Genomic DNA, 22,303 nt, shown 5'->3' with positions numbered 1-22,303 from the left:
CTTTTGTGTACTTTTTTAAAGTAGCTCATTATTTTTTCCTACTTTGTTTCATGGGATAATGGCTCTGTAATATATTAATACTTTTGGGAAACATCAGGTTAGATTTTGCTAAAGAGAATCCAATGCAGGCCTTTTCAGATATTTTAATACCTGATACATAAATACAGAAACTCTGGTACTTTAAGAGGTGAATATAGAATGTAGCATGTCCCAGAATTCTTTGAAAATGGAAATTTTGTGCTCAAGATACATTTTATTTGATGGGAAATACTTCTGTGGCTCTTTGGGACATTCAGATACATTTGTGTGGTCAGTAGGTCCATAGATGGGGGCACAGATTATCATCTTACCTTCACATCTTGCCATCGAGGCCTGGGTATAGTGTCGTGAAAAGGGCACTAGGCTGTGGCTCAGAAGATGTGGCTCCGGGCCCAGTTATTCCTGATGTCTAGATAAGAGTGCACCATGAAGTCTCAGGCTTTTTTGTACACTGAAGATAGTAGCAATGCTTATGACATAGAATTTTGGTGAAAAGTGAATGAGATATTTGAGAATGATTTGTAAACTAATAAGTGAAAAAATGTGGTGCCATCTTTGTCACCAACACCATTGTTACATCTCCACTGTCATCAGCTGAAAGTGACGTTCATACGTCCAGGCTCCGCCATCTGCAGCTGTCATAGAGAAATCCACAGATCAGCTGTCTGGAGCCCCATGCCGTGTCTGCCACCAGGGGATTTATCTCCAATAAAGTGCCACCATCCAACATTTGTCTATGGAACAGAGCCAGCCAGTGTTGTTCCCCAGTGGCCCCAGTAGGACACTGAACTAGTTGAGGCCAGGTTGTATTTTCTGGAGCTCAGAAAGAAAGAGAAAGAGCCATCTAGTTCACCTCTCTCACCATCTGCTCTCCTTGTAAGGTCCCCTCTGGTGATGTGGGGTGTTCCCTTGAAGGGGTGTGCCCTTGAAGACCTGTGGTCAGTGTCAGGTGGGATGATGAGACCACTGTGAATCCCACTATAGTTGCCACAGGGCTCTAGGGCAAGCTGAGGTCTGTAAGCAGCTTGCCAGTTGGGCTGATTATTCTCTGCTCAGGCCATATCTGGCATGTTGATAGAGAAGTTATGGAGGATAGTGGCTGAGAACTTGGACTCTGAAGTCAAATGGTTTTATAAGCTTTGAGCTGCATGACCCTTGGTGAGTGGTGAGTTCAGTTTCCTCCTGTGTAAAATATGAGTGTAAAATATGAGTGATAATAGAGAACATCTCATGAAGTTTCTGTGAAGATTAAGTGAGATACTACATGAAAAATGTTTATATTATATGGCACATAGATGTTTTCATAAATAGTAGTGATGATGATGCTGATATGATGATGGTGATGGTGGTAAGGTGATATTCTTTGCTAGGAAAGTCATTGTAAAAAAAAAAAAAGAAAAGTAAAATCCATACAAAGTATAATAAAGAACCTCAAAATATGATTTGAGATAGAAAGTCAGGCTAGCAACCTTTGGTTTGGAGGACAGAAGGCTCAAGATAACCTAACTGCCACCTTTCACTCACTATAGAGCTGCCCCCAAAGAGGAGGTATTAGGTATAGCTTATTTGACCTGGAAAGCAGAAGATGGCTTGTAGAGAGAGCACCCAGCACCCTGAGAACAACTGTCTGAGAGGAGAATTGGGGCTTCATCGTGGTTGAGTTTGCTGTCTCTGGAGGTATGCCTAGGCTGGATGAACCCTTGCACAGACATATAAAGGAAGGCCCTATGGAAGATTGGGAAAACTACAAATGATTTAAAGGATACCACAGATGTGAAAGTTTCAAGGTCAAAGAGCCAAAGAACGCGAGAATCTGGTTCACGCCAAAGATAGAGAGAAGGAGATGAGGAGAGGCTTGGCCCCATGTGGGCAAAGTAGGGGCTGAGGGGAGGAGAAGAATGCCCCCTCTTGAGCCATCACACTGAAGTAGTGTGTGCACAGTCCAGCCATGAGGCAGCCCGAGGATAGGGGGCCACATTCTGTAGAGTTCTGAGAAAGTCACAATGTTAAGTATTCATTCTTCCTGCCTCCAACGTGACACTTGCACTTGTCAGACGATGTGCCCTAATTTTAGCTTCCAGAAATACGCAAAGAAGTGCAGAGGTGCTAGAGCCCAGATATGGCAGGGATCGCATGAGGCATTCAATGAGGTTCGTGGTAGGAACCTCACATGGTGTGCGAGAGGCTTAGCAGGCTTCAGTTAGGTTTTTGTGTGGTTTCTTCCCAGAGAGGTGCGAGGGTGGGGGTGGGGGGACTAATCTTTACCAAAGAGAGTAAATGAATACATTTGACTAGAAAAGAACCAGTAGCAATATTTCAGTGCTGACAACCTCTTGGTAGAATGGAGAACAATATTTAAGCATTCATTCATTCATTCATTCAACTGATATTTATTGAGCACCTAATTTACTCAGACACACAGACCCTGGAAATACTAGGAGGGCACAAAATATGAGGTCTACCGTGTAACAGACGCACAATAAGTAACTAGTTATTGAATGAATTAATTCTCAGATAAGGTCATTGAGGCTTAGAGGAGTAAGGTGACTTGCCCATGGGGGCCAGCAGCTAAGTACAATGGCCAGAATTCCAGCTTGAGCCGAAGAGTCATATGTCCTGCTGGTATCTGCAGGCAGCGGGGATTTGAAGAACTGAGAAGAATGGAAAGATAAAGTACATGTGCCTAGCATTACAAATACACTCTCCCATTTCATCGAAATAGCTTGTCCGCTAGTGACGGGTTATAATTGCCATTTCATAGATCAGAACACTGAGGCTCTGAGAGCGTAGGTAACTTGCCACAAGTTAGCTATTAATTGGAAGAGTCTGGATTTCAATCTCTATGTTTAAAACCCAAACCCAGCCTCTTCCTCCTTTCCCAAGTGGCTTTTTACCTGTTGGGCTCTTCTATCCTAATATCCTGGGCTCCTAGAATCCTTGTCCCTCACCCCAACCCCATATGTCATTTGAAGGAAGAAATGACTTCACAGCCGGGGACCTAGTCTCTTGTCCCCCAGAGATATCAGGAGGAAGGAATCAATTGAACTATGGCTGCTTTAAGTTTTCAGAACACAGTGGCCTGATGGGGTTAGATCTGTTTTTTTTTTTTTTTTATTGTAAAATGTGATTGATTCAATTCCAAATTTAGCCTAGATTTGATTGTCTTCTCTCAACCTGGCATCTCCAAACTGAGAATCAATCAAACCCCAAATTATAGGCAGCGTGTGGCTCAACAATGCCAAGTGATTTCCGGTCGAATTTCTCAAGCAATGCATTTTATGCCATTCTCTGTTGCCATGAGAGAAGTTGAGGGGTAAGAGGGAGGGGAAATGAAAGGGAAATTAGATTATTAACTTTCTCCAGTTCCAGCAATCAATACGCCCTGGTGTAATTCTATTCCTACAACACAGCTCTCTCTCTCTCTCTCTCTCTCTCTCTCTCTCTCTTTCTCTTGCAAGTGACAGGGAGGGAACTATGAACCAGGATGCAATACAGAAACAACTATGACCCTAGCCATCTGACAATGCTCACGTTATGACCTGGAGATATCATTTATTGATCTGGAGCTCTCATTTATTGATTTTTTTTTTTTTTTTTTTTTTTGCCAATTGCATGTGTTATCTTTTATCCTCCAATCAATTCTGAAAGAAGAGCACTCTTTCCATTTTTCAGGTGGGGATATTTTGTTCTATTAGTGTTAGATCAACTGGCAAGCATCCCGTGGAGATGTTTGTAGTAACGCCAGGACCTAAACACAGCATGTCTAGCTTCAGAGGTCATGCTCTTTCTGCAACTACATGATGCCATTGTGGGACCTTTGTTCTAGAGTAAGGTGGAAGGTAGTATGATATGGGGGATAGGATGGAAAGAACTGGTTCTAATCTCTCCTCTGCCACATACAAGTTGGGTGACCTTGACCTTAGAAAGTCATTTGATTGCTCTGTCCCTTTGTTCATGTGTAAAATGGGAATAGTGGTGATAGTTCCTTTAAATAATTAAATGAGGTAATTCTCCACTAAAATGTAAGCCTTGGGGACCTTGGCTTTGTTCACTGTCATTTCCTCTTTGCCTAGAACAATGTGAAGAAAAGGTGATGTTCAATCAAAATTGGTTGAATGGATGGATGGATGGGATGGATGGATGGGTGGATGGATGGATAGATGGATGGATAGTTGTGAGTGCTAGACGTAGTGCCAGGATCATAGTAAGCATTTCGCAAAGGTTGGTTCTCTTCCCTGTGTCTGCTTCCTACAATGCAATACAGAACCTGGATGAGAAGAAGGTGGGTTTTTTGGGAGAGATAGTTTCTACCTTGCTGCTGTCTACAGCTTCTACTCAGAGCTAAATGCTGATGATCAGTGCCCTGGGCCAGGAACTCGTAAGAAGTCACCTCTGTTTGAGTTCCACTGCGAAGTTTCTGCCAGATCTAGTTGCCATGGAAACTCCCCAAGCCCCAAGGGCAGCTCCACAGGCATCTGGCCTAAATGTAGACTTGACCTGCGTGCTTTTTTCTTCCTGAACTTCAGAGACAACTGTGCTGATTTCAGGTTTTCACTGAGTGAATGGCTACCCCAGGACACTGTTCATTCACGTTCTCCCTTCCACTTCCTCCCTCTTGCTCTGACTTGCCCTTACTATCCACTCTTTGTGTCTTCAGTTCCTTAAAGAGTACTTCAGTTCCTAATATGTTCTGATAATGTGTTGGACAAAGAAGTAAATGAGTCCTGGTTTCTGCCATTGATGATTAAATACTGATACTTGGCTTGGAAGTGATTATTTACCAAGGGCCTACCATGTGCTAAAAACTATGCTAGGCATTTGACATTTGCTGTCTCATTTAGCTCTTACCACACTCTTAAAGGATGCATCGTCTTATTCCCGTTTTCCAGATGAGAAAACTGAGAGGCAATATACTAAAGTGACTTCACCCCCAGCCCCCACTGACTCTTAATAGACTGTGGTTGACTGTGAAGATTTAAATGACATAGGACGTAGGACAGCTAGGACAGCATGAGTCCAGGGAGATAGTGTGAGCAATCTCACACCTGCCCCTCAGCCCTCTTCTCCCAACCAGAAACCAACCCTGTGGGGCCTGGATGGGATTTCTGATAGTTGGTTAGTTAGTGAAAGGAATGTCTTGATCACTTCCATCTCTGCTGCTGTGTGGGCCACATCTGAGAGATGCCTTCCCAGAGCCCCATGGTGTGCTAGTGTCCATCCATGGCACCCATCTTCCCAATGCCAGGAGCATTCCACATCTCACTCTCTGGGTCACCTTGCCAAGCATGTGTTCATGCTGGAATCATCCTTATATGTTTGTCCCCTCAGAACAGACTCCACAGAATCTTGAGTGGAAACTCAGTGCTCTCAGTGACTGCTCTTTGAGGGTTTTGTTAAGGATGTAGGCATGGGATAATATGTTGACTTTTTAAGGAAAGACTTACTCAAAGTACCAACTCCTAGTCCATACCCTTTCTAGGAGAAAACACCGATGTTAGCTTGCATATGTTATTTGGTACTAAACTGTTTATATTTCAGAGTTTGAAACAGTTTTTTGTGGTTCCTAGGAGAGAGAGAAAATGTGTTCCCCTTTTTCGGGTGGTCATTTTAGGCTTAGAGATTTCCTATCCACCTGACACCAGGATCAACTCTTTAAATTTTATATTTGCTATGCCATTTAACAAATATTCAACAAATACGGTAACCACAAATAGAGGAATAGTCCATACCATAAGCTCTGCCTTGTCCTAGGACTAGCAATGAAGATCGGGATGCTATTCTTTTTTTTTTTTTTTTTTTTTAAAGATTTTATTTATTTGACAGAGAGAGATCACAAGTGGGCAGAGAGGCAAGCAGAGAGAGAAAGAGAGGAGGAAGTAGGCTCCCTGCAGAGCAGAGAGCCCTGATGTGGGACTCGATCCCAGGACCCTGAGATCATGACCCGAGCTGAAGGCAGAGGCTTAAACCACTGAGCCACCCAGGTGCCCCTCGGGATGCTATTCTTAAAGTAAGGAATTTCTAGGTGCCAGCCACTGAGCTTAGTGTGAGAAAAGTAAAGATGGTGAAGATGGGATTCCTTTCTTCAGGAAGCTCACTGTTTTGGGGACGCCTGGGTGGCTCAGTCAGTTGAGCATCTGCCTTCAGCTCAGGTCATGATCCCTGGGATGGAGTCCTGCATCGGGCTCCTTGCTCAGTGGGGAGTCTGCTTCTCCCTTGCCTGCTACTCTCCCTGCTGTGTCCTCTCCCTCTCTCTCTGACAACTAAATAAATAAAATCTTTCTTTAAAAAAAAGCTCACTGTTTATTAAGAAAAAGACATATCCATAGAAAAAATCCAAATTCAGCTGTCCATGGGGTTCTTGTTCCATTAGAATTCACCAGCCTGGCAATGTTGCTTGTTTGTGATTGGTCTGTTTTTTGATTGGTCAGCCCCTGTGTCTGTTTACTAATATTTTACTATCATCCCTGGGAGTTTGGATGCATTTGCTGAGATTCTAACATGTCCCAGACCCTGTGCTAGACATTGGGATACAATGGTAAGCAAAGAGCATGGCGCCTGCCATCAGGAAGTTACCATCTAGTTACTAGAATCTAGTGTTTGAATGAGATACTTGGAGAAACATAGCAAATGTAGGCTGTCCGTTTGCCTAGAGGGAGAGGAATCTACGTTTGTGGTTAATTTCAATGTGTGATAAGGAACACGGAAACAAGTGGATTTCTACTCAAAGGAAATAATACCTATGCTCATGTTAGCATGATGAAGGGTTGACTGGGGTGGCACTGTGGTAAGGCAGCTCTGCCCCCACCTGGGCCAGGAAGTGGAGAGCACCAGGAGGTGTGAGTGCCGAGACCCACCATGAAAGGCCTCGGACGCCAGGCTGATGAACATGGATGGCATCCTGTGCCCAGATATTATAAAACATCTCAAGGGGTTCCAGCGGGGAACAAGATAGGAAGATGTGTCCATACCTTGCTCATTCCACGTGCAATCAGACGATAGAGGAGAGGAGAGGAAAGAGGTGTAAATGCTAAGCCGCAGAGTAAATAGGAACTATAAAGGTAGAAAACAGAAGTGTGATGGACATCTAGGTGAACAATGGTGTTTTCAATAAGTTGGGGAGCCCGGGAGGAGGAGGTAGAGGGGGGAAGCACAGGTTTAAAGAGAAAATAACATGTGCAGTTTCGAATATGTTTATCCCTTGGGACTTCCATAGGAAGATGTCTGGGGAGGTTTGGGCAGAATGATTTCTCAAAAGAAGAGCCTTGTGGGTGATAGAAATGTGGGAGCCGTTGCCCTAAAAATAGTAATTGAAACCTTGAAAGTCGATGTGAATAACAAGGCCTAAAGAATGAGACCAGTGGATCCCAGGGTCCTGGGATCAAGCCCCGAGTCTGGCTCTCTGCTCAGCAGGGAGCCTGCTTCCTCCTCTCTCTCTGCCTGCCTCTCTGCCTACTTGTGACCTCTGTCTGTCAAATAAGTAAATAAAATCTAAAAGAAAAAAAAGAAGAGTGAGACCAGTGGGGGCTTAGGACACAGTCCACAGAATTTCTTTGCTGGCCCAGCACTCTGCTGGCCATGCACATCCAATCTATTCATTCTACTACACCCATTAAATTGTCTCTCATTTTCCCAGGCAAAACTCTCCTCCCCATCCTGTGCCCTCTCTATTAGTTTCTATTACAACTTGCCTTGGATTCTAACTAGCTGTGGGTACCCCTGCCTTTGCTCCCTAGCCTCCAAGTTCCTGAAGATCAGAAACTATTCTGCTCCTGCTCTGTGTGTATCTACATAATAGGTGCTCAGTAAAAGTCTGTGAAATTAATTTGAACTGATTAGCTTACACCATTCTGTGAAAGCCAGTTAGGTGAAATACATTGTGTATACACTATACCATGTCATCACAACCTGTGAGCTATTTCCTACTACCCTCATCATACATGTATGAAAACTGAGGTTCACAGAAGGAAACAGTCACACAACCAACGAGGGCTAAAGCCCAAAGTTGAACCCACGGATGTCGAACTCCAAAGCCCATGCTCATTCCTCGAGGCTCAATGAATTCAACACTTCTTTTTTCTTCCTACTTGCTTCTAAGGCCAGTAGAGAGTTTAATGCCATCCAAATAATTATCAGGAATAACCAGCCTAATTGAGAGGGTGGGAGGGAGAATTGCCCCAGTTTCCATGAAGCTTGTTCCTTTCATCTACATCAAAGGGCATAAGAAGTCCATTTTCTAGAGAGTTAAGTTGAGACCCAACAAGGGCTGCTGAGATGTCATGGTGGGCACAGAAGTTAGAAAGTACAGTTTCTTTTCCAGTTTCTCATTTGGAAAAGAGCAGGGTTCCCAAATTCCATGCTATGCCTATTTTCTCACCCCATGGACTTACGTATCTCTGTGTGTATTTTTGTTACCAGGTTTGCTAAAAAGCCCAGTGAACAAGACAGCCTTGACGCTGATTGCTGTGAGCTCCTGCATCCTGGCGATGGTGTGCGGCAGTCAGATGTCCTGTCCACTTACTGTGAAGGTGACTCTGCATGTGCCTGAGCACTTCATTGCAGACGGTAAGAAGCAAGCATAAAAGATAACCCCGTACATGTTCATCACCTTGCAGCCCCCGCTGGTCAAACGTCCTCCATGCATGGCCCAACCTCACAATTAGCTTTTTTTTTTTTTTTTTTTAAAGAGCATTCAAATCCAAAGGCCTTAAAGAGGCCCTTATGATTTGGAATCCTGTATTATTTGACTGGAATTACACCGATTTTTGCCATGGGCAAGGATGAGATTTGTTAAATAAAGGAAGAATTCAAACATGGGTGTAGAAAGATTGAGCTACTTCAGAGAACCTACTGTTTCTTATTATGCTTCTGAATCCTATTCCTAACTAAAAATATTCTCCCAAAATACTATTCGCTAATTTAAAAATATGACAGATAAGATCATATGAGCTTTGTTGGTATTTCCTGAATATCCTGGAGAATAGTCACATTTCATTCCCTGTAAATGTACTTTATAAGTATGTTATATCCTACTCTTCACCCAATTAATTTGAGTTAATGAGACACTGTAGTCACTATAATCATTTGCAAAGCATGGCCCAAGAAACTGATTAAGGTCCTTGAGATCTATTGTTAAAGTGCCCTCCAGAAAGTCGTTCCACTTTACATACTCCAGCGGGATATGATGGCACCCATTTTCCCAAATGCTTGCCCAAGTGCTTGGCATTCCTGTTCATAAGTGTATTGAAGGCTTTCAGCAATATAATGAAGGAGACATATTAAGTGTGCAGCTTAATGAATTTTTACAGAAGAGTCTGCTCATATTAAACCACACAACATTCCCAGTACCTTCAGCTTCCTTATACTCCCTCCCTGTTAATGTCCTCCCAGAGGTGACCACCCTCTGACTTCTGGCACTGTATTAGCACCGTTATTTGTTTAGAACTTTTTCCAGTTGGATGTGTATTGAATGTTTTTGACATCCTTACTCGATATTTGTCCACCTTATCTCAATGTAACTCACTTTTATCTTTAAATTTTTAAGTTCCTATTCAGAACTTAGCACCAATCCCTTCAGTATGTCTTCTCCAAAGTGAACCTTTTATCTCCTTTTTCTGAAACACTCAGACTTCTATTAATGCATTCTGTGATTGCTCCCACTTCACCGTGTGATCTAGCCTCTGCTTGTTTTTCGCCTGAACTGCTAGTAAGTTCAGTATTTCTGAATAACTGATTTTCTGACCTAAGCACAATACTTTTGGTTCATTCCTATCAAATCGTGAATGCACATGTAACAGGCAAAACTGTGAGTGTGAGATAACAAAAGGGGTAGCGAGGGAAGCAGAAGGAACTGAATTTACAGAAGCATTTAGGTCATATATGCTGATGAAAATTCAGATTGGAAAAATTGCAAGAACCTAGGTATGGTTGGCATATTAGAGATGAAAGACTAGGAGTAATAAACACTGAGTTTGGAAAGACCAAAGGGATAAATTTTGACCACTGTTGAAGGCATGCGACCTTATTTAGCTTTACTAGTTCCTACTCTTTAACTGTAGATTGATGAGCCTTAGCAACATTCAAATTTTGAATATTTTCATGCATGTAGATATAGAGCTCCTAAGAGTTTAGGTAACCTGTTCAGAGTCATGGTAAATACCTTAATGGCTAACAGCAGAGTCGTGGTAAATACCTTAATGGCTAACAGCAGAAACTATAAAATAATACAAACATGGATTCAAATAGTTTTTCTGTTAACTGCCATTTCTATAGCTAAGTGAAAGACTTATCTCTCTGGGCCTCAGTCCTTGCATCTATAAAATGGGTATGATAATAATATCTATTTCTTTGGATTATTATAAAGCTTACAATTCCACATTTACCAAATTTTCAGATAACATGAAGTTGGGAAGTGGCAAAATCAAGGGGTCACTCAAGAAAACTCTAAAACTTGTGATGGCTCAGAAAGATAAACAAAAATGTGGTGAATTAAAAGGTGCCCTTCCCCAGTGGTCCTTATTCTTTCCTCTATCATAAATTTAAAACCTTACAACTTCCTATAGAGTTGTGCATTTCTGACTCTAGACTGGAGTCTAGAGTTGTGGGAGGAGTTGTGTCTTCTGGTAGAGATATCATCTCCCTGATAACAAGCACACTGCCTGACCCATGGTGGATGCTCAGTAAATATGTGTTGAATGAATGAATGAAACCTAAATTAAAGTAGATTATAAGTGGTTATTTGGGATTCTTCTAGTAGATCACTATGAAGAAAGGGGAGACTGAGTCAAGGAAAACTAAAGCAGAGAATGCATACAGATCAAGGATAATTGAAAATGACCATGGAGTATACAAGTACTAGAGAGTGCAAACATGGCAGGCAATGCTGGGAGACATAGCCCAAAGACTGAGTCTCAGTCTCAAGGTTTAACGGAACCCCTTTCCTCTAAAACAATGCTGCATTATTTTGGTTAGGAATGTGTCCTTTGAAATGAGTATGTTTGGTTTCAAATCTCAGTTTCCTTATTTAATTGCTGTGAAATATAGGAGAGTCAGTTAAGCACCCTGAGTCTCAATTCTTCTCATCTGTAAAATGGAGATTATTTTGAAAAGATCAAGTGGCACCATATATATAAAATACCAGTAAAGTATCTAAAACATGATGATTGCCCAATAAGTGGTAGTAGTTACTGCTCTTATTCCTAAAATGACCCATAAAGAAAGAGACATCAGAAGCTGGGACATGGCGGAACAAGAAGGCATAAGAAACTAAGTAGGTGAGATTCTTCTGTTCTAAAACAATCTAGCAGATTCTACTGATTCTTCTGGGGATCAGCAGGAATTCAGAGAGCGATGAATACTTAAGGTTAGGTAGATGGCTGTCTAATAGTTCTCAGCAAGCAGACCTTTCCCAGCATGATCCCAATGCCTCCGGTGGGTGGATAACCTGTGTGTATTTCACCTTCCATTCCCCCACCAGCTCTCCAAAGTGGTATTTATTATTTCCATTTCACGGATAAGAAAACTAGGACTTGCAAAAGGGTGGAATCCTTTTTTTTTTTTTTATGGTGGTAGAGCTGGGCCTAACAAAGAACCGTTTATAGAATCGGACTAGTGGGAATTCTAGCTTTGATTTAGCTAGATCTGATTTGATCTAGCTGGAGATCCAGGAGTGTTATGCAGGAAGGCAAAGGGGAAAGTGATGATGGTGTCTATTTTCCTGAACCCTTATTACCATTCTGCATTAATTTTTGTAAATGTATTAATATATAACATAAATACAGTAAGAAAACAGAATGAAAGTATATAATTCAATGATTTTATACATATATCCACATATCATAATATAGGCCCTCACCTAAGACCCCTGGCTGTGTTATAAACAACACCATAATAAGGACTATCAGGATGAAAGCAGCCCCATCAGATAGGATGGACTGCATAAGACAAAGCCACCCAAGGACCTTGGCCAAGACAGTGTTCACGTTTCTTATCTTAACCCAGAAACCTTAAGCTGTCAGCCTGCCAGCCCTTAGAGTGCCCGCATCCGACCATGTATGCTGAGCTGTCCATGGTGCTGAAGCGTGGGGAGGGGGAGCTGAATAATGAGGCTAGTCTTCAGAAAGAAAATGAATTCTGCACTTGTGTTATACTTGATGCTTACTGCCCATTATAGGTAAAGGTCAGCACAATATAACACTTGTCCAGACACCAGTTGGCACAAGCAATAAATCCTGACAGCCCGCATCCAAAACCTTGGCAAATATCACCCCTTTCTTTGTCTGGGTCTTCTCAGGGCCAGTAGTGGCTTTTTGCCTTGCTAAGTACACAGTGAAGACATAGACTAAGTTTGTGTCCAAACTTACTGAATTTAGCTGTTTTTTTCAGCTGTGGCCTGTGAGTCATCTGCATTTGGGTCTTTTGGGCTGATAAGCTTCAGAACTAGTGAATCACATTCGCCAGGGGTGGAGCACAAGTATTAATATTCTTAATGAGAACTCTGTGATCAGTTAACAGAAGTTTGAGAGCTGTGTTAATACATTCATATCTCTGTAAATATTACTTTTTTTTTCATTCAAACAGATGTAATAACTCCTTGAGACCCCTTGTGTTCCTCTAAGGGGCTTTAGTTTCTTCCATCTTTGATTTTTATCAATGTCATATTAATGGAGCTGCCTCATGCTATAGCGACAGTGGTTGTCCATAGCACCAAATACAATATGAATGGCCCACTATGAATTTTATAACAAAGCAGCCCTGGTAATATGGGCTTGGGTTTCATGCAAATTGTCCTGTAAGTGGCATTATGGATGAGTGGTTATTGGTTAATTTTAAAAGTTATCTTATTTGAGATGTCGGTTTGTGTGATCCTTGAGGCTCCCAGTATAAGTCAGGATATATTTACCCAAATACTCTGCCCCTACAGTAAGCCAGTAGAAGAGACAACTTTTTTCAGAGACAGAGAGAGAGAGAGAGAGAGAAAGAGAGAATATCCCACAAACCTGAGGTCGTGACCTGAGTCAAAATCAAGAGTTGGATGCTTAACTGACTGAGCCACCCAGGTGCCCCAGAAAAGACAACTTTTAAAGGAATAATGTGTTTCAATTAAGTGGGTGAGATGGTTCCATTCTAGTGTAGACAAATAACACTATACCTAGAGTTCTCTGTTACATTCTGTTCTGTTCTGGGAGTCATGCTTTGAGAAGATGGGTGATATATTAGAAATTGTCCAAAAGAGAGGCTTTGTAGTTGAGACTGGAAAAATGTTGTGGTTACCCAATGACCTCTTAAGGAAAGGGTAAAGGACAATCATTCTATAAGAAGAGTTGAAAGAACCCAAATGAAAAGTGAACCTAATATTATTGAATAAATCTGTTATAAATATGACAGTGTTTGTATACTTTCATGGAATTATTTACTCATTCAAATGTCATAGCAAAACTATGAGGCAGCATTTAGCATCCCTGTTTTGCATACATGGAAGGTAGGTTGTAGAGATGTTAAGTGACTTGGCCAGACTGACACAGAATGAAGCAAGATGTGAGAGCCCAAGCCTGACTGAACCCCTGGTCCAAGGTCCTTCCATGTTCCACTCTTTGACAAATATGACCATAGTCATTATTATTTATCTTGAAAAGGGGGACAGGCTTGCAAGTCCCCAGGAAGCAAAACTAGAGATAGCCAGGTGATGAGCATGGTCAGAGATGAGATAAAATTTATCTTTAGTCTGAAAATGTCTTTACTTTCTGAGCTTCAACCTCATTATCTATAAAGTGGGGATAATAGCAATACTTATCTCATAGAGTTATTGTGAAGAATAAATGAAATAGTGCTCATAAAGCTTTTAACTCAGTTCTGGAGATCTGGTAATGGCTCAGTAAATCGTATAAATGTTAGTAGTTGTGATCATTTTTGTTTAATATTGGAAGGGGGTCATTTCAGGGTAAGGAGTTCCCCATCACAGGAAATTTCCTGAGACCAGATGACCACATTTCTGTGAAGCCATAGAAGAAAAGTCAAGTTGACTTGGGTACATGATATTTTGATTCAGAGCCATCTCATCAGATTATAAATTTTTTAAAACACTTAATTGTTTAGGACTTTCAAAGTGTGTTTATTTATTCTTTAGTACCTCATCCCAAGGTGTCCCCATCTTTGCCTAGGCTCAGAAATGGAGTAAAACTCAGGAATGAGTGAAGGCTAGGGACATCTCTTGAATACTGTATTTGAATAAACACACACACACAAATGCATGCACGGACACACAGCGGTTTATGTTGTTATGTTCACTGCATCAAAATATTCATGCCAAACTATGTATGTGTTAATATCAAGTTGTTATCATCACCTTTTGAGATAGGCTAGGTGATATTCTAATCCTCTTTGTTTTCTATGACTGAGGAATTTGAGGTCTGAAGGTTCCTTACCAGCCTATGAAATCCTGAAGTGGAATTATCCGTCATCAGGTTGGCCTCGTTTATTAATAAGCCATATGTGTAGCTGCTTTTGGACACAAAAATTGTATACAATGAGTCACAGTCTATACTTGCTTCCACCCCTACTTCATGTCTTTGAACCCAAGGGAGTGAGCTAATGTGTGGGTTTGTGCCGTTGATGAAGAATGAGGTTATACCAGACTTCAGAGCTCATTTGCAGGGATTTCAATACATGGAAGGAGTATTTTCAACTCTTAGAAGGAAAAATGATACCACACTGAAGGTGGCTGCTGAGTCACAAAGTGCAAAGAAATTTGTCTAAAGAGTGTAGTTCCTTGGTCCTTCTGCTCCCTGGCGTGATCTGGGGGCTGTTTTAAAATATTCCATGTTGATTGCAGACCTTGGAGCACCGTAGAACATATTCGGGTATAAAAGTTCTCTATAGCAGGGTTTCTGCCTTGTTTGTCCTTCACTGCTTTGCACACATTCCATGCTGTTACGACAGATGGGCTACCTTGTCTTGTATCTTCCTCCCTCTATGCATTTGCTTAAATGTTGCCTGCCACCAGTACCCTTCCTAATTTCCATATACCACAATCCTCCCATCTCTAAGGCCTAACTTAATTTTTTCCTTCCTCCAGAAAACCTTCTTTAGCAAAACCCCCAAAACTTTTTAAAGAAAATTCCAGTCAGAAATAATCTCTCCTTCCTTGAAAACCACATAGAACTGTATTTGTGCCATTTTAATAACCCCACAGTCTACCTTTCATCACTGTTACTGTTGTGAATGTGTTGTTGGGACAATTGCCACAGTCCTAAGAACTGGCCTCCTGTGTTAAATATGGCTCCCCTCCAGTCTGTCCTCAACAGTACAAGTGGAGTGATATTTTAAAATGAACTATCTCAACATATTGCATCTTCCGTAAAACTTGTTTAAGTACCTTTTCTTATAATTGTTGTAAAGACTGAACTTCATAACATGCCTTTTAAGTCCCTGCCAGAATCAGGGTCCTTGCCTACCTCTCTATCCAGCTTCGACTTACTCCACTGTCTCTACATGGGTTCCGTAGATAAACTTAGCTGCCTCCTGCCTCAGGGCCTTTGCACAAGTTTTTCCTACTGCTTGAAAAAATTTCTCCCCACTTACTTGGTTTCACCTGGACAAATTTATTTACTCTAAAGTTATTGACTTCCCCTTTTCACATCCCTGCTTCTATGAGGTCCCTTACTAATCATTCTCTACCAGCCCTGCTCTATTCCTTGATTTTTATTTCAGTTGGTAATTATATATTATCCAGTTAATGTTGGGCTTTCCCACTAAGTTGTAAGCTCCATAAGGCTAGAGATGCTATTTGTTTTACTCATTATATTCAACACCTAGGACAGTGTCCAAAACAGAGTTTGTGTCACCAAAAAGCACTTATGGGATGAAAAGAGGGAAAAGGGGAAAAGAAAGAAAGAAGGAAGGAAGGAAAGAAAGAGGGAGACAGGGTGGGAGGGAGGGAGGGAGGGAGAGAAGAAGGAAGAAAGGAAAATAAATGAAAAAAAAAATGAAGTGATTTCCATAGCTAGACTTAAATTTCCTCAAGGTCAAGGGCCACAGCTTATTCATGTCCTAACCTATTGTGAAACCTAGCACAGGCTTCAGCAGACATAGAATAAATTGTGTCTGTGGAATGAATGAAGGGAGGGCAGGGAAGCAGGTGGACCCAGATGCCCTCAGAAGATATATCCTGGGGAATGACGGTACACAAAATCTGAGTTTGCCTCTCCTTCTGTGATTGACTTCACTCCCCATGGTTTTTGTTCCCATCCCCAAAGATGAGAAACTCCAATCAAAATCCCATTTCTCCCCCAGCACCAAAATGAAGCAAGCTTTATCCAGAAGCCCAGGCAGAGGGGAAAATATAAATTGAGCTGAGATTCAGAACACCCAGAGGGGGAGGTGGCAATGAAATACCAATAAACTATATTAATATGCTGAAATCAGGAAGAATAGGTTGAACTCCAACCCAGATTTAATAACTATACATGAGAGAGTGCAGGGAGAAGGCAAGGCTAGGTTTCAGTCAGAATTAAAATGAGATCTGTAATGAAACTGGTAATATAATTATAAACTGTGAAAACTTTTTTTTTTCCCTTCTCCCTCTTCTTGTACTTAATGGGCAGCTCGCTCAGCAATGGCCTGGAGCTGGTGCTTGGAGCAGAGCATACCCCCTAGAGTGGAATCTGCTTCCCCTCTCACCATCAAACCTCTTCATTAGAAAATTCTGAATCCACAAAACCATGGAAGGAAAAAAAAATTCTTCAAGCCGTTTCTTCTTTAAATAGTAACTGATCCCCAGGTTAGAAGTGACAAAGGGCTTGAGGGAGAATGAACCCCAGAAAACTGTTTTCAGCTGCTCTACATGTTCAGGCTTTTAAAGATATCACAACAGCCAGTTGGGTTGGGATTTTTAATGACACTCTGTGCTAAGATGTTAGCTTGGCGTCTGACCAGGAGGAATTGTTATTAATTTCCTTTCTTAACAAAAGGGATAACTGAGTTTGACGTCCAAAATTGGAGACTAATTTCTGTGTTTTGATAGCACATTGAGTCCAAAAATACATTCCTAGGAACTGGGGTTGAAAGGGCTAGGGAAATTTAATTTCTTCTCATTAAAATTCCATTCTGCTGCTGTGGGCAGAAGACCACGTTGACTTTGCAACAAGGAGGGGAGAGTGATGGATGGGAGCTTTGATGAGAGGGAGCTTGAGATTATAGTTAGTTGTTCCATCCTTGTTGGCCTGGTGTTTGCAGAGTGGTGTAGGGGTGAGGCAGAGGTGCAGTGCTGGGAGAGAGAAGGTAACATGGTGCAGTGGCTAAGTGCATTGATCTGTGACCCAAGAGACGTGAGTTCTCCTCCCAGATAGTCTGCTTTCTAGGTTGTCTTCCCCACCCCCTGCCTTGGGTATATTAATTCATCCCCCTGAGCCTCAGTTTCCTCATCCAAAAGCATTGTTAATACTCCCTGCTTCAAATGAGTGTCAGAGGGCTGATGAATGTGGGCTCACTTGGCCAACTAGGAGAATAGATCTGATAATGAGAACAGAGTGTTTTCCCTTTCTGTTGATCATAAGGTTATTATTTATGAAGAGTTGGAAAGAGCTCTTAGTGGGTATGGCCACATCAGTCAAAGGTTAGCTGGGCCAAAGGGAAGAAATTAAATAGTTAAGAATTAGTTCATTACAACACTTCCTTATTCACATACAATACCTGTTTTCTTCACTCTCTTCCTTCCTCCCTTCCTGTGATCAACAAATATTGCACATCCCCTTCTCCGTGGCATGTGTAGATGTCAGGGGTGCAGACATGAATAGAACAGACTCTCTGACTTCTCCTATAGAGAGAAAGTTGTACTGGATGCTGTGGGGACAGAGAAGAAGGGCAGCCAACTACCCCAAGGAGAGTGCCGCTAAGGGGAGGATGTCTTGAAGGGTGCTACCTGAGCTAGAACTCAGAGCCACTGCTGGTGATCTAGAGCTGGGTGCTAGATGATAGCAGGATTATCAGAGAGGCATGGGCTCTTTCCAGTACATACATCCAGACCCTGCTGGTTAAGCCTTCTGATGATGAGCTACGATATACACTAATAATTGGTAGCATTTATAGAACACTGCTAAGTGCCAGGCCCTTTGCTAAGGACCTTGCATAGGGTTACCTCATTTACTTCTAATACCTCATGAAGGAGATCCAGACATTCTCCTAACTATTGTCAATTTAAGGGAAACTGAAGCCCAGGCAGTTTATGGGACCACCTGAATGTCACAAAGGCAGGAAGGGGTTGAGCAAAATTATTTCAAATTAGCAGCTGCAGAATGTGGTAGACAGAGAATTAGATGCCTGCACTTGGGGTGTGGCCCGGCCACGAATTCTCCAGGACTTTGGCAATCTCTGCTTCCCCAGGCCTCAGGTTTTTTTCCTTGCACAATCTGGGAAGGGAACAAGATGGTACTTAAAATTCCTTCCTGCCCTAACATTCTAAAAGTGGAATGAAAACCCCTGCTATTCAAAGTACCCTTTTACTCATTGCATTGTGTGCATGGCCTCTGGAGTCTTTACGCAACCACCCATTAGCAGCCCTGTCTCTTCTGACTCTTGTCTGGGCCTCTCTGTCAAGGCCTCGCAGCCCCCTGAGCAAGGATCTTGGGAGCAAAGGCAGCTGAGCAAACCTTTCACAGCCCACAAGTTGCCATTTGAAGAAAGCTTAGAAGGATCACAGCCAAGCTTGGGCAGGGACTGTGGGCTCCCAAGGCTGGGATGAAAAAAGAAGGGGTGGGGAGCCGGGCCATGGTGGGAAAGATGCATCCCCATCTCCAGCTCCCAGCTTCAGCTGCCAAGGGACCTTGAGCATCTCGGATGCCAGAAAGAGTCTGGGAGGGAGAGAATGCATCCTATTCACAGGGTAGAGATGAGATGGGAGGAATAATTAAAACCTGTACATCCCTCCTGCCTCCCCGTACTCCCTCCATCAGGCCCCTGGTGCCCAGCAGAGCCTCGCTGCTTGACTTCCCTCCCAAGCCACCCTTATGGGTGATCTAAGCTAAATGTGTCTGCAGCTGCACAGCCTGGGTTTGGGGGCAGCTGTTGGCAACTTTCTGAACCTTTGCTAAAGACCTGGACATCTTTACCTGCAGCTTGAATGACCCCCAGAGCCCGGAGCACCCCTGATCTTTCCATGTGTTCCATCTTCTGCTTTAAACCTAACTCGCATTTGGGATTTATCGGTAGATTGAGATACTAAGGCTCTCAGCTGACCCTTGCTAAGAAGTCGCCCCCCTGGGACACAGTCAGTCGTGTTCCTGAGTCAGTCGTGCCCTCACATCTCAGGGTGAGATGGGGAAAGCATGAGAGACTTAGAATGGGAAAACCACAGGTTCAAGTCTGCAGTTCTCTGCTTACAAACTGTGGGTCTTGGGTGAGTCACCTCCCTGCTCTGAGCTGGCAATTTCACTATCTATAAAAGTAAAGCCCTTAGCCCCTACTTCACGAGGTGATGGTGAAGATGAAATAGAGAGTGATATAAAAATATCCCACAACAGGTGCTCAGTAAATGCTCATCATATCCTCAAAGGGATCACACCTGTTATTTTAAGTGACAGGGTAACTATAAAGCAGAAGACTACAATAGAAGGCAAATCATAATCTGGACCAGGGAGGGCATAGAGACAGGAGTCAGCAAGGTTGTCAGGGAAACCTGGAGTATTTTCCACATGCCAGATCTGGGTAAAGCCTTTGGGAGTGAGACTGTTTGTCCCATTGGAAGGAGCTGGATGGGCAGGATGGGGAGTGAGAGGGTACCCTGTTAGAGATCCAGGAGGGAGAGAGAGTGAGAAGGACAGTATTTCAGACCAAGAGGACAAAAGGTGTGGCCAGAACAGAAAACATCCAGAGCGCCCCCAGCTCCAAGGGGCATGATGGGGACTAATGGGAGGCGCATATGAAAGAGCAGGGTCTCTTTGTGGGGCTTTCCTCCTGGAAGTGACCGGAAGGCGTGGAGCCACTGAAGGATGTAAACCAAAGGGTATCGAGGTCACAGCTGCTCTTACAAAAGGCAATGCAGGGTGGTAATTAAGAGTTCAGACTGTGGAGTTAGCTGCATCTGGGTTCAAATGCTGACCCTGTGAATGAGTGGCTAGTTGATATCACAAATGTTACTGAACCTTTCTGGCCTGTTTCTTAATCTACAGAGCGGGCATGATGATAATAATAGCTTCCTCTCGGGAAAATTAAATGAGATACTATCCGTCAAGCCTTCAGCAGAATGTTTGGCAATCAGGGGGCACTCACGAATACTCATTTTCACTGGCAGTTCACCCTCCTCATCTAAGTTGGTTCCCCTGTTAAATGTGCACTCAGCACATTTTACAATTGCTTATTTGATGTCTAATTTGGTTAAGAGTCTGAGATGTAGAATCACACTCCTCCGTTTCAATACTTGGCTCTGGTATTTCCCAGCTATGTCGCACTGAACTAGTTATTTAATTCCAAAGCCTCTGTCTGCTCATCTGTGAAATGAGGATGACAGCAGTAAAGCACCTCCAAGAGCAGTCGAGTAACTGAATACGAAGCGGATGGCCAGCATGGCACACAGTCAGTGCTCAGTACACCCCGGCTAATGCCGCCTTCAGCCCCTTAAGGACACAGAGTGTAGCTCGCTTGTTCCTGTGAATGCTCTGGTAAGTCAGTGGGTGTTCAATAAAGACTCATGGGCGGTTGGACCACAGTGAGGAAGGAGGAAGCTGTTAAGGGGCTATTAAACGTTTGTCTGCAGGATGATGTCTAAACTAGGGCATTGGCAGTGACAGAGAAGACAGGGCGTTCCTATAAGGCTGGAACCATGGACATTTAGTAATTCACAGCAAGGAGGCACTGAGGAGGGAAAGGAGTCAGAGACGGCTCGGCACCCGCCTCCCAACACCCCTGAGAGCCTGGTGACCCCAGAACATCTTCTGCCAAGCCATGAAGTGTGGTGGTTAAGACCACGAATGCCAGCGGCAGAGTACGGGGTTTCAAATCCCGACTCCAACTTTTCCATGGCCCTGGTTCATCTTCTGAAAAATGGGGATGCCAGTGTGCCAGGAATCAGACCACACTGTAAGGATGAAACGGGTGGTTAAATGCTAGAGCCTGACCATTAGTAAACACTCTTGCGGGCTCGCCGTTATGACTGCTGTGCTCAACTACCAGCTCACCTGTGTGAGGACGAGGAAGCAGATGCCCACTTCTTGGCTACATTTGTAGGAAAAAAAAAAAAAAAGTCACAAGCAAATGTGAAGAATACAGAATATTTGGACCAGTACAGATCCTGCCTGGATGAAAATTACTAGTAAGAGATGTCACTGTGTTCTGTGAGCAAAATTAATTCACCAGATTTCTGAAGGCTGCCCTCCCAAAGGTCTGATTGTGTGAGTGATATTTTAGGTGATGCCTTTGGAATCCCCCTTTCAGGGGATTCCAAAGATTCAGGCTGGGGCGGAGGCTGGTGTGTGATCATTCTGGGCCCCCGCACAGTTGCTGCTGTGCCCTGTGAGCATGAAGACTCTGGGGGAGGCCGTTTCCTACACGGATGCAGATACCACATGAATGTGCTGGGCATGGGACCGGCTGCAGAAGCAGAGGCCTGGAGGGAGGCCCAGGGGCCCAGCGGCCCAGCGACCGGAACTGCTGTCACATTTGAAATATGGAATCAATTAAAAATGGCGGCTTCTGCCACGTCAAGAGGGAGAACATGGTACAGAGGTGAGGGCACACCGTGGGTCTGTTGCAAGGTAACCAGCATAGCAATTTTCTAAATTGTGAGCGCCCAGAGCTACATCCCAGTCTCTCTTCTGTTTCCCATTTCATATGCATGCCAGCCAGCCAAAGTGGCTGTTTCCTAAAGGCCCCAAACGTTCTTTTTTGCTGCTTAACAAACAGCCCTTTTTTAAATTATTTTTAAAGATTCTATTTTTTTTTAATTTTTTATTTTTTCAGCATAACAGTATTCATTATTTTTGCACCACACCCAGTGCTCCATGCAATCCGTGCCCTCTCCAATACCCACCACCTGGATCCCCCAACCTCCCACCCCCTGCCCCTTCAAAACCCTCAGATTGTTTTTCAGAGTCCATAGTCTCTTATGGTTCACCTCCTCTTCCAATTTCCCTCAACTCCCTTCTCCTCTCTAACTCCCCTTGTCCTCCATGCTATTTGTTATGCTCCACAAATAAGTGAGACCATATGATAATTGACTCTCTCTGCTTGACTTATTTCACTCAGCATAATCTCTTCCAGTCCTGTCCATGTTGCTACA

At 43.1% G+C, this 22,303-nt stretch overlaps 1 protein-coding gene across 2 annotated transcripts in view; it reads left to right on the top strand.

Moving 5' to 3' along the window:
• Positions 1–22,303, top strand: part of LOC111145742 (astrotactin 2) — an 867,423-nt gene that overhangs the window by 344,097 nt on the left and 501,023 nt on the right. For both annotated transcript variants that reach the window (XM_022500914.1, XM_022500912.1), the window contains one exon: positions 8,455–8,601. In XM_022500914.1, the coding sequence (XP_022356622.1) occupies positions 8,455–8,601 (147 nt within the window). The remainder of the gene's footprint in view (positions 1–8,454; positions 8,602–22,303) is intronic.

The sequence above is a fragment of the Enhydra lutris genome, unplaced genomic scaffold (genome assembly GCF_002288905.1).
Source record: "Enhydra lutris kenyoni isolate GAN:26980312 unplaced genomic scaffold, ASM228890v2 scaffoldscaffold13, whole genome shotgun sequence".
NCBI classification, from domain to species: Eukaryota; Metazoa; Chordata; class Mammalia; order Carnivora; family Mustelidae; genus Enhydra; species Enhydra lutris.
The sequence above is the reverse complement of the archived record's forward strand: the minus strand, read 5'-3'. Positions and strand labels throughout refer to the sequence as shown.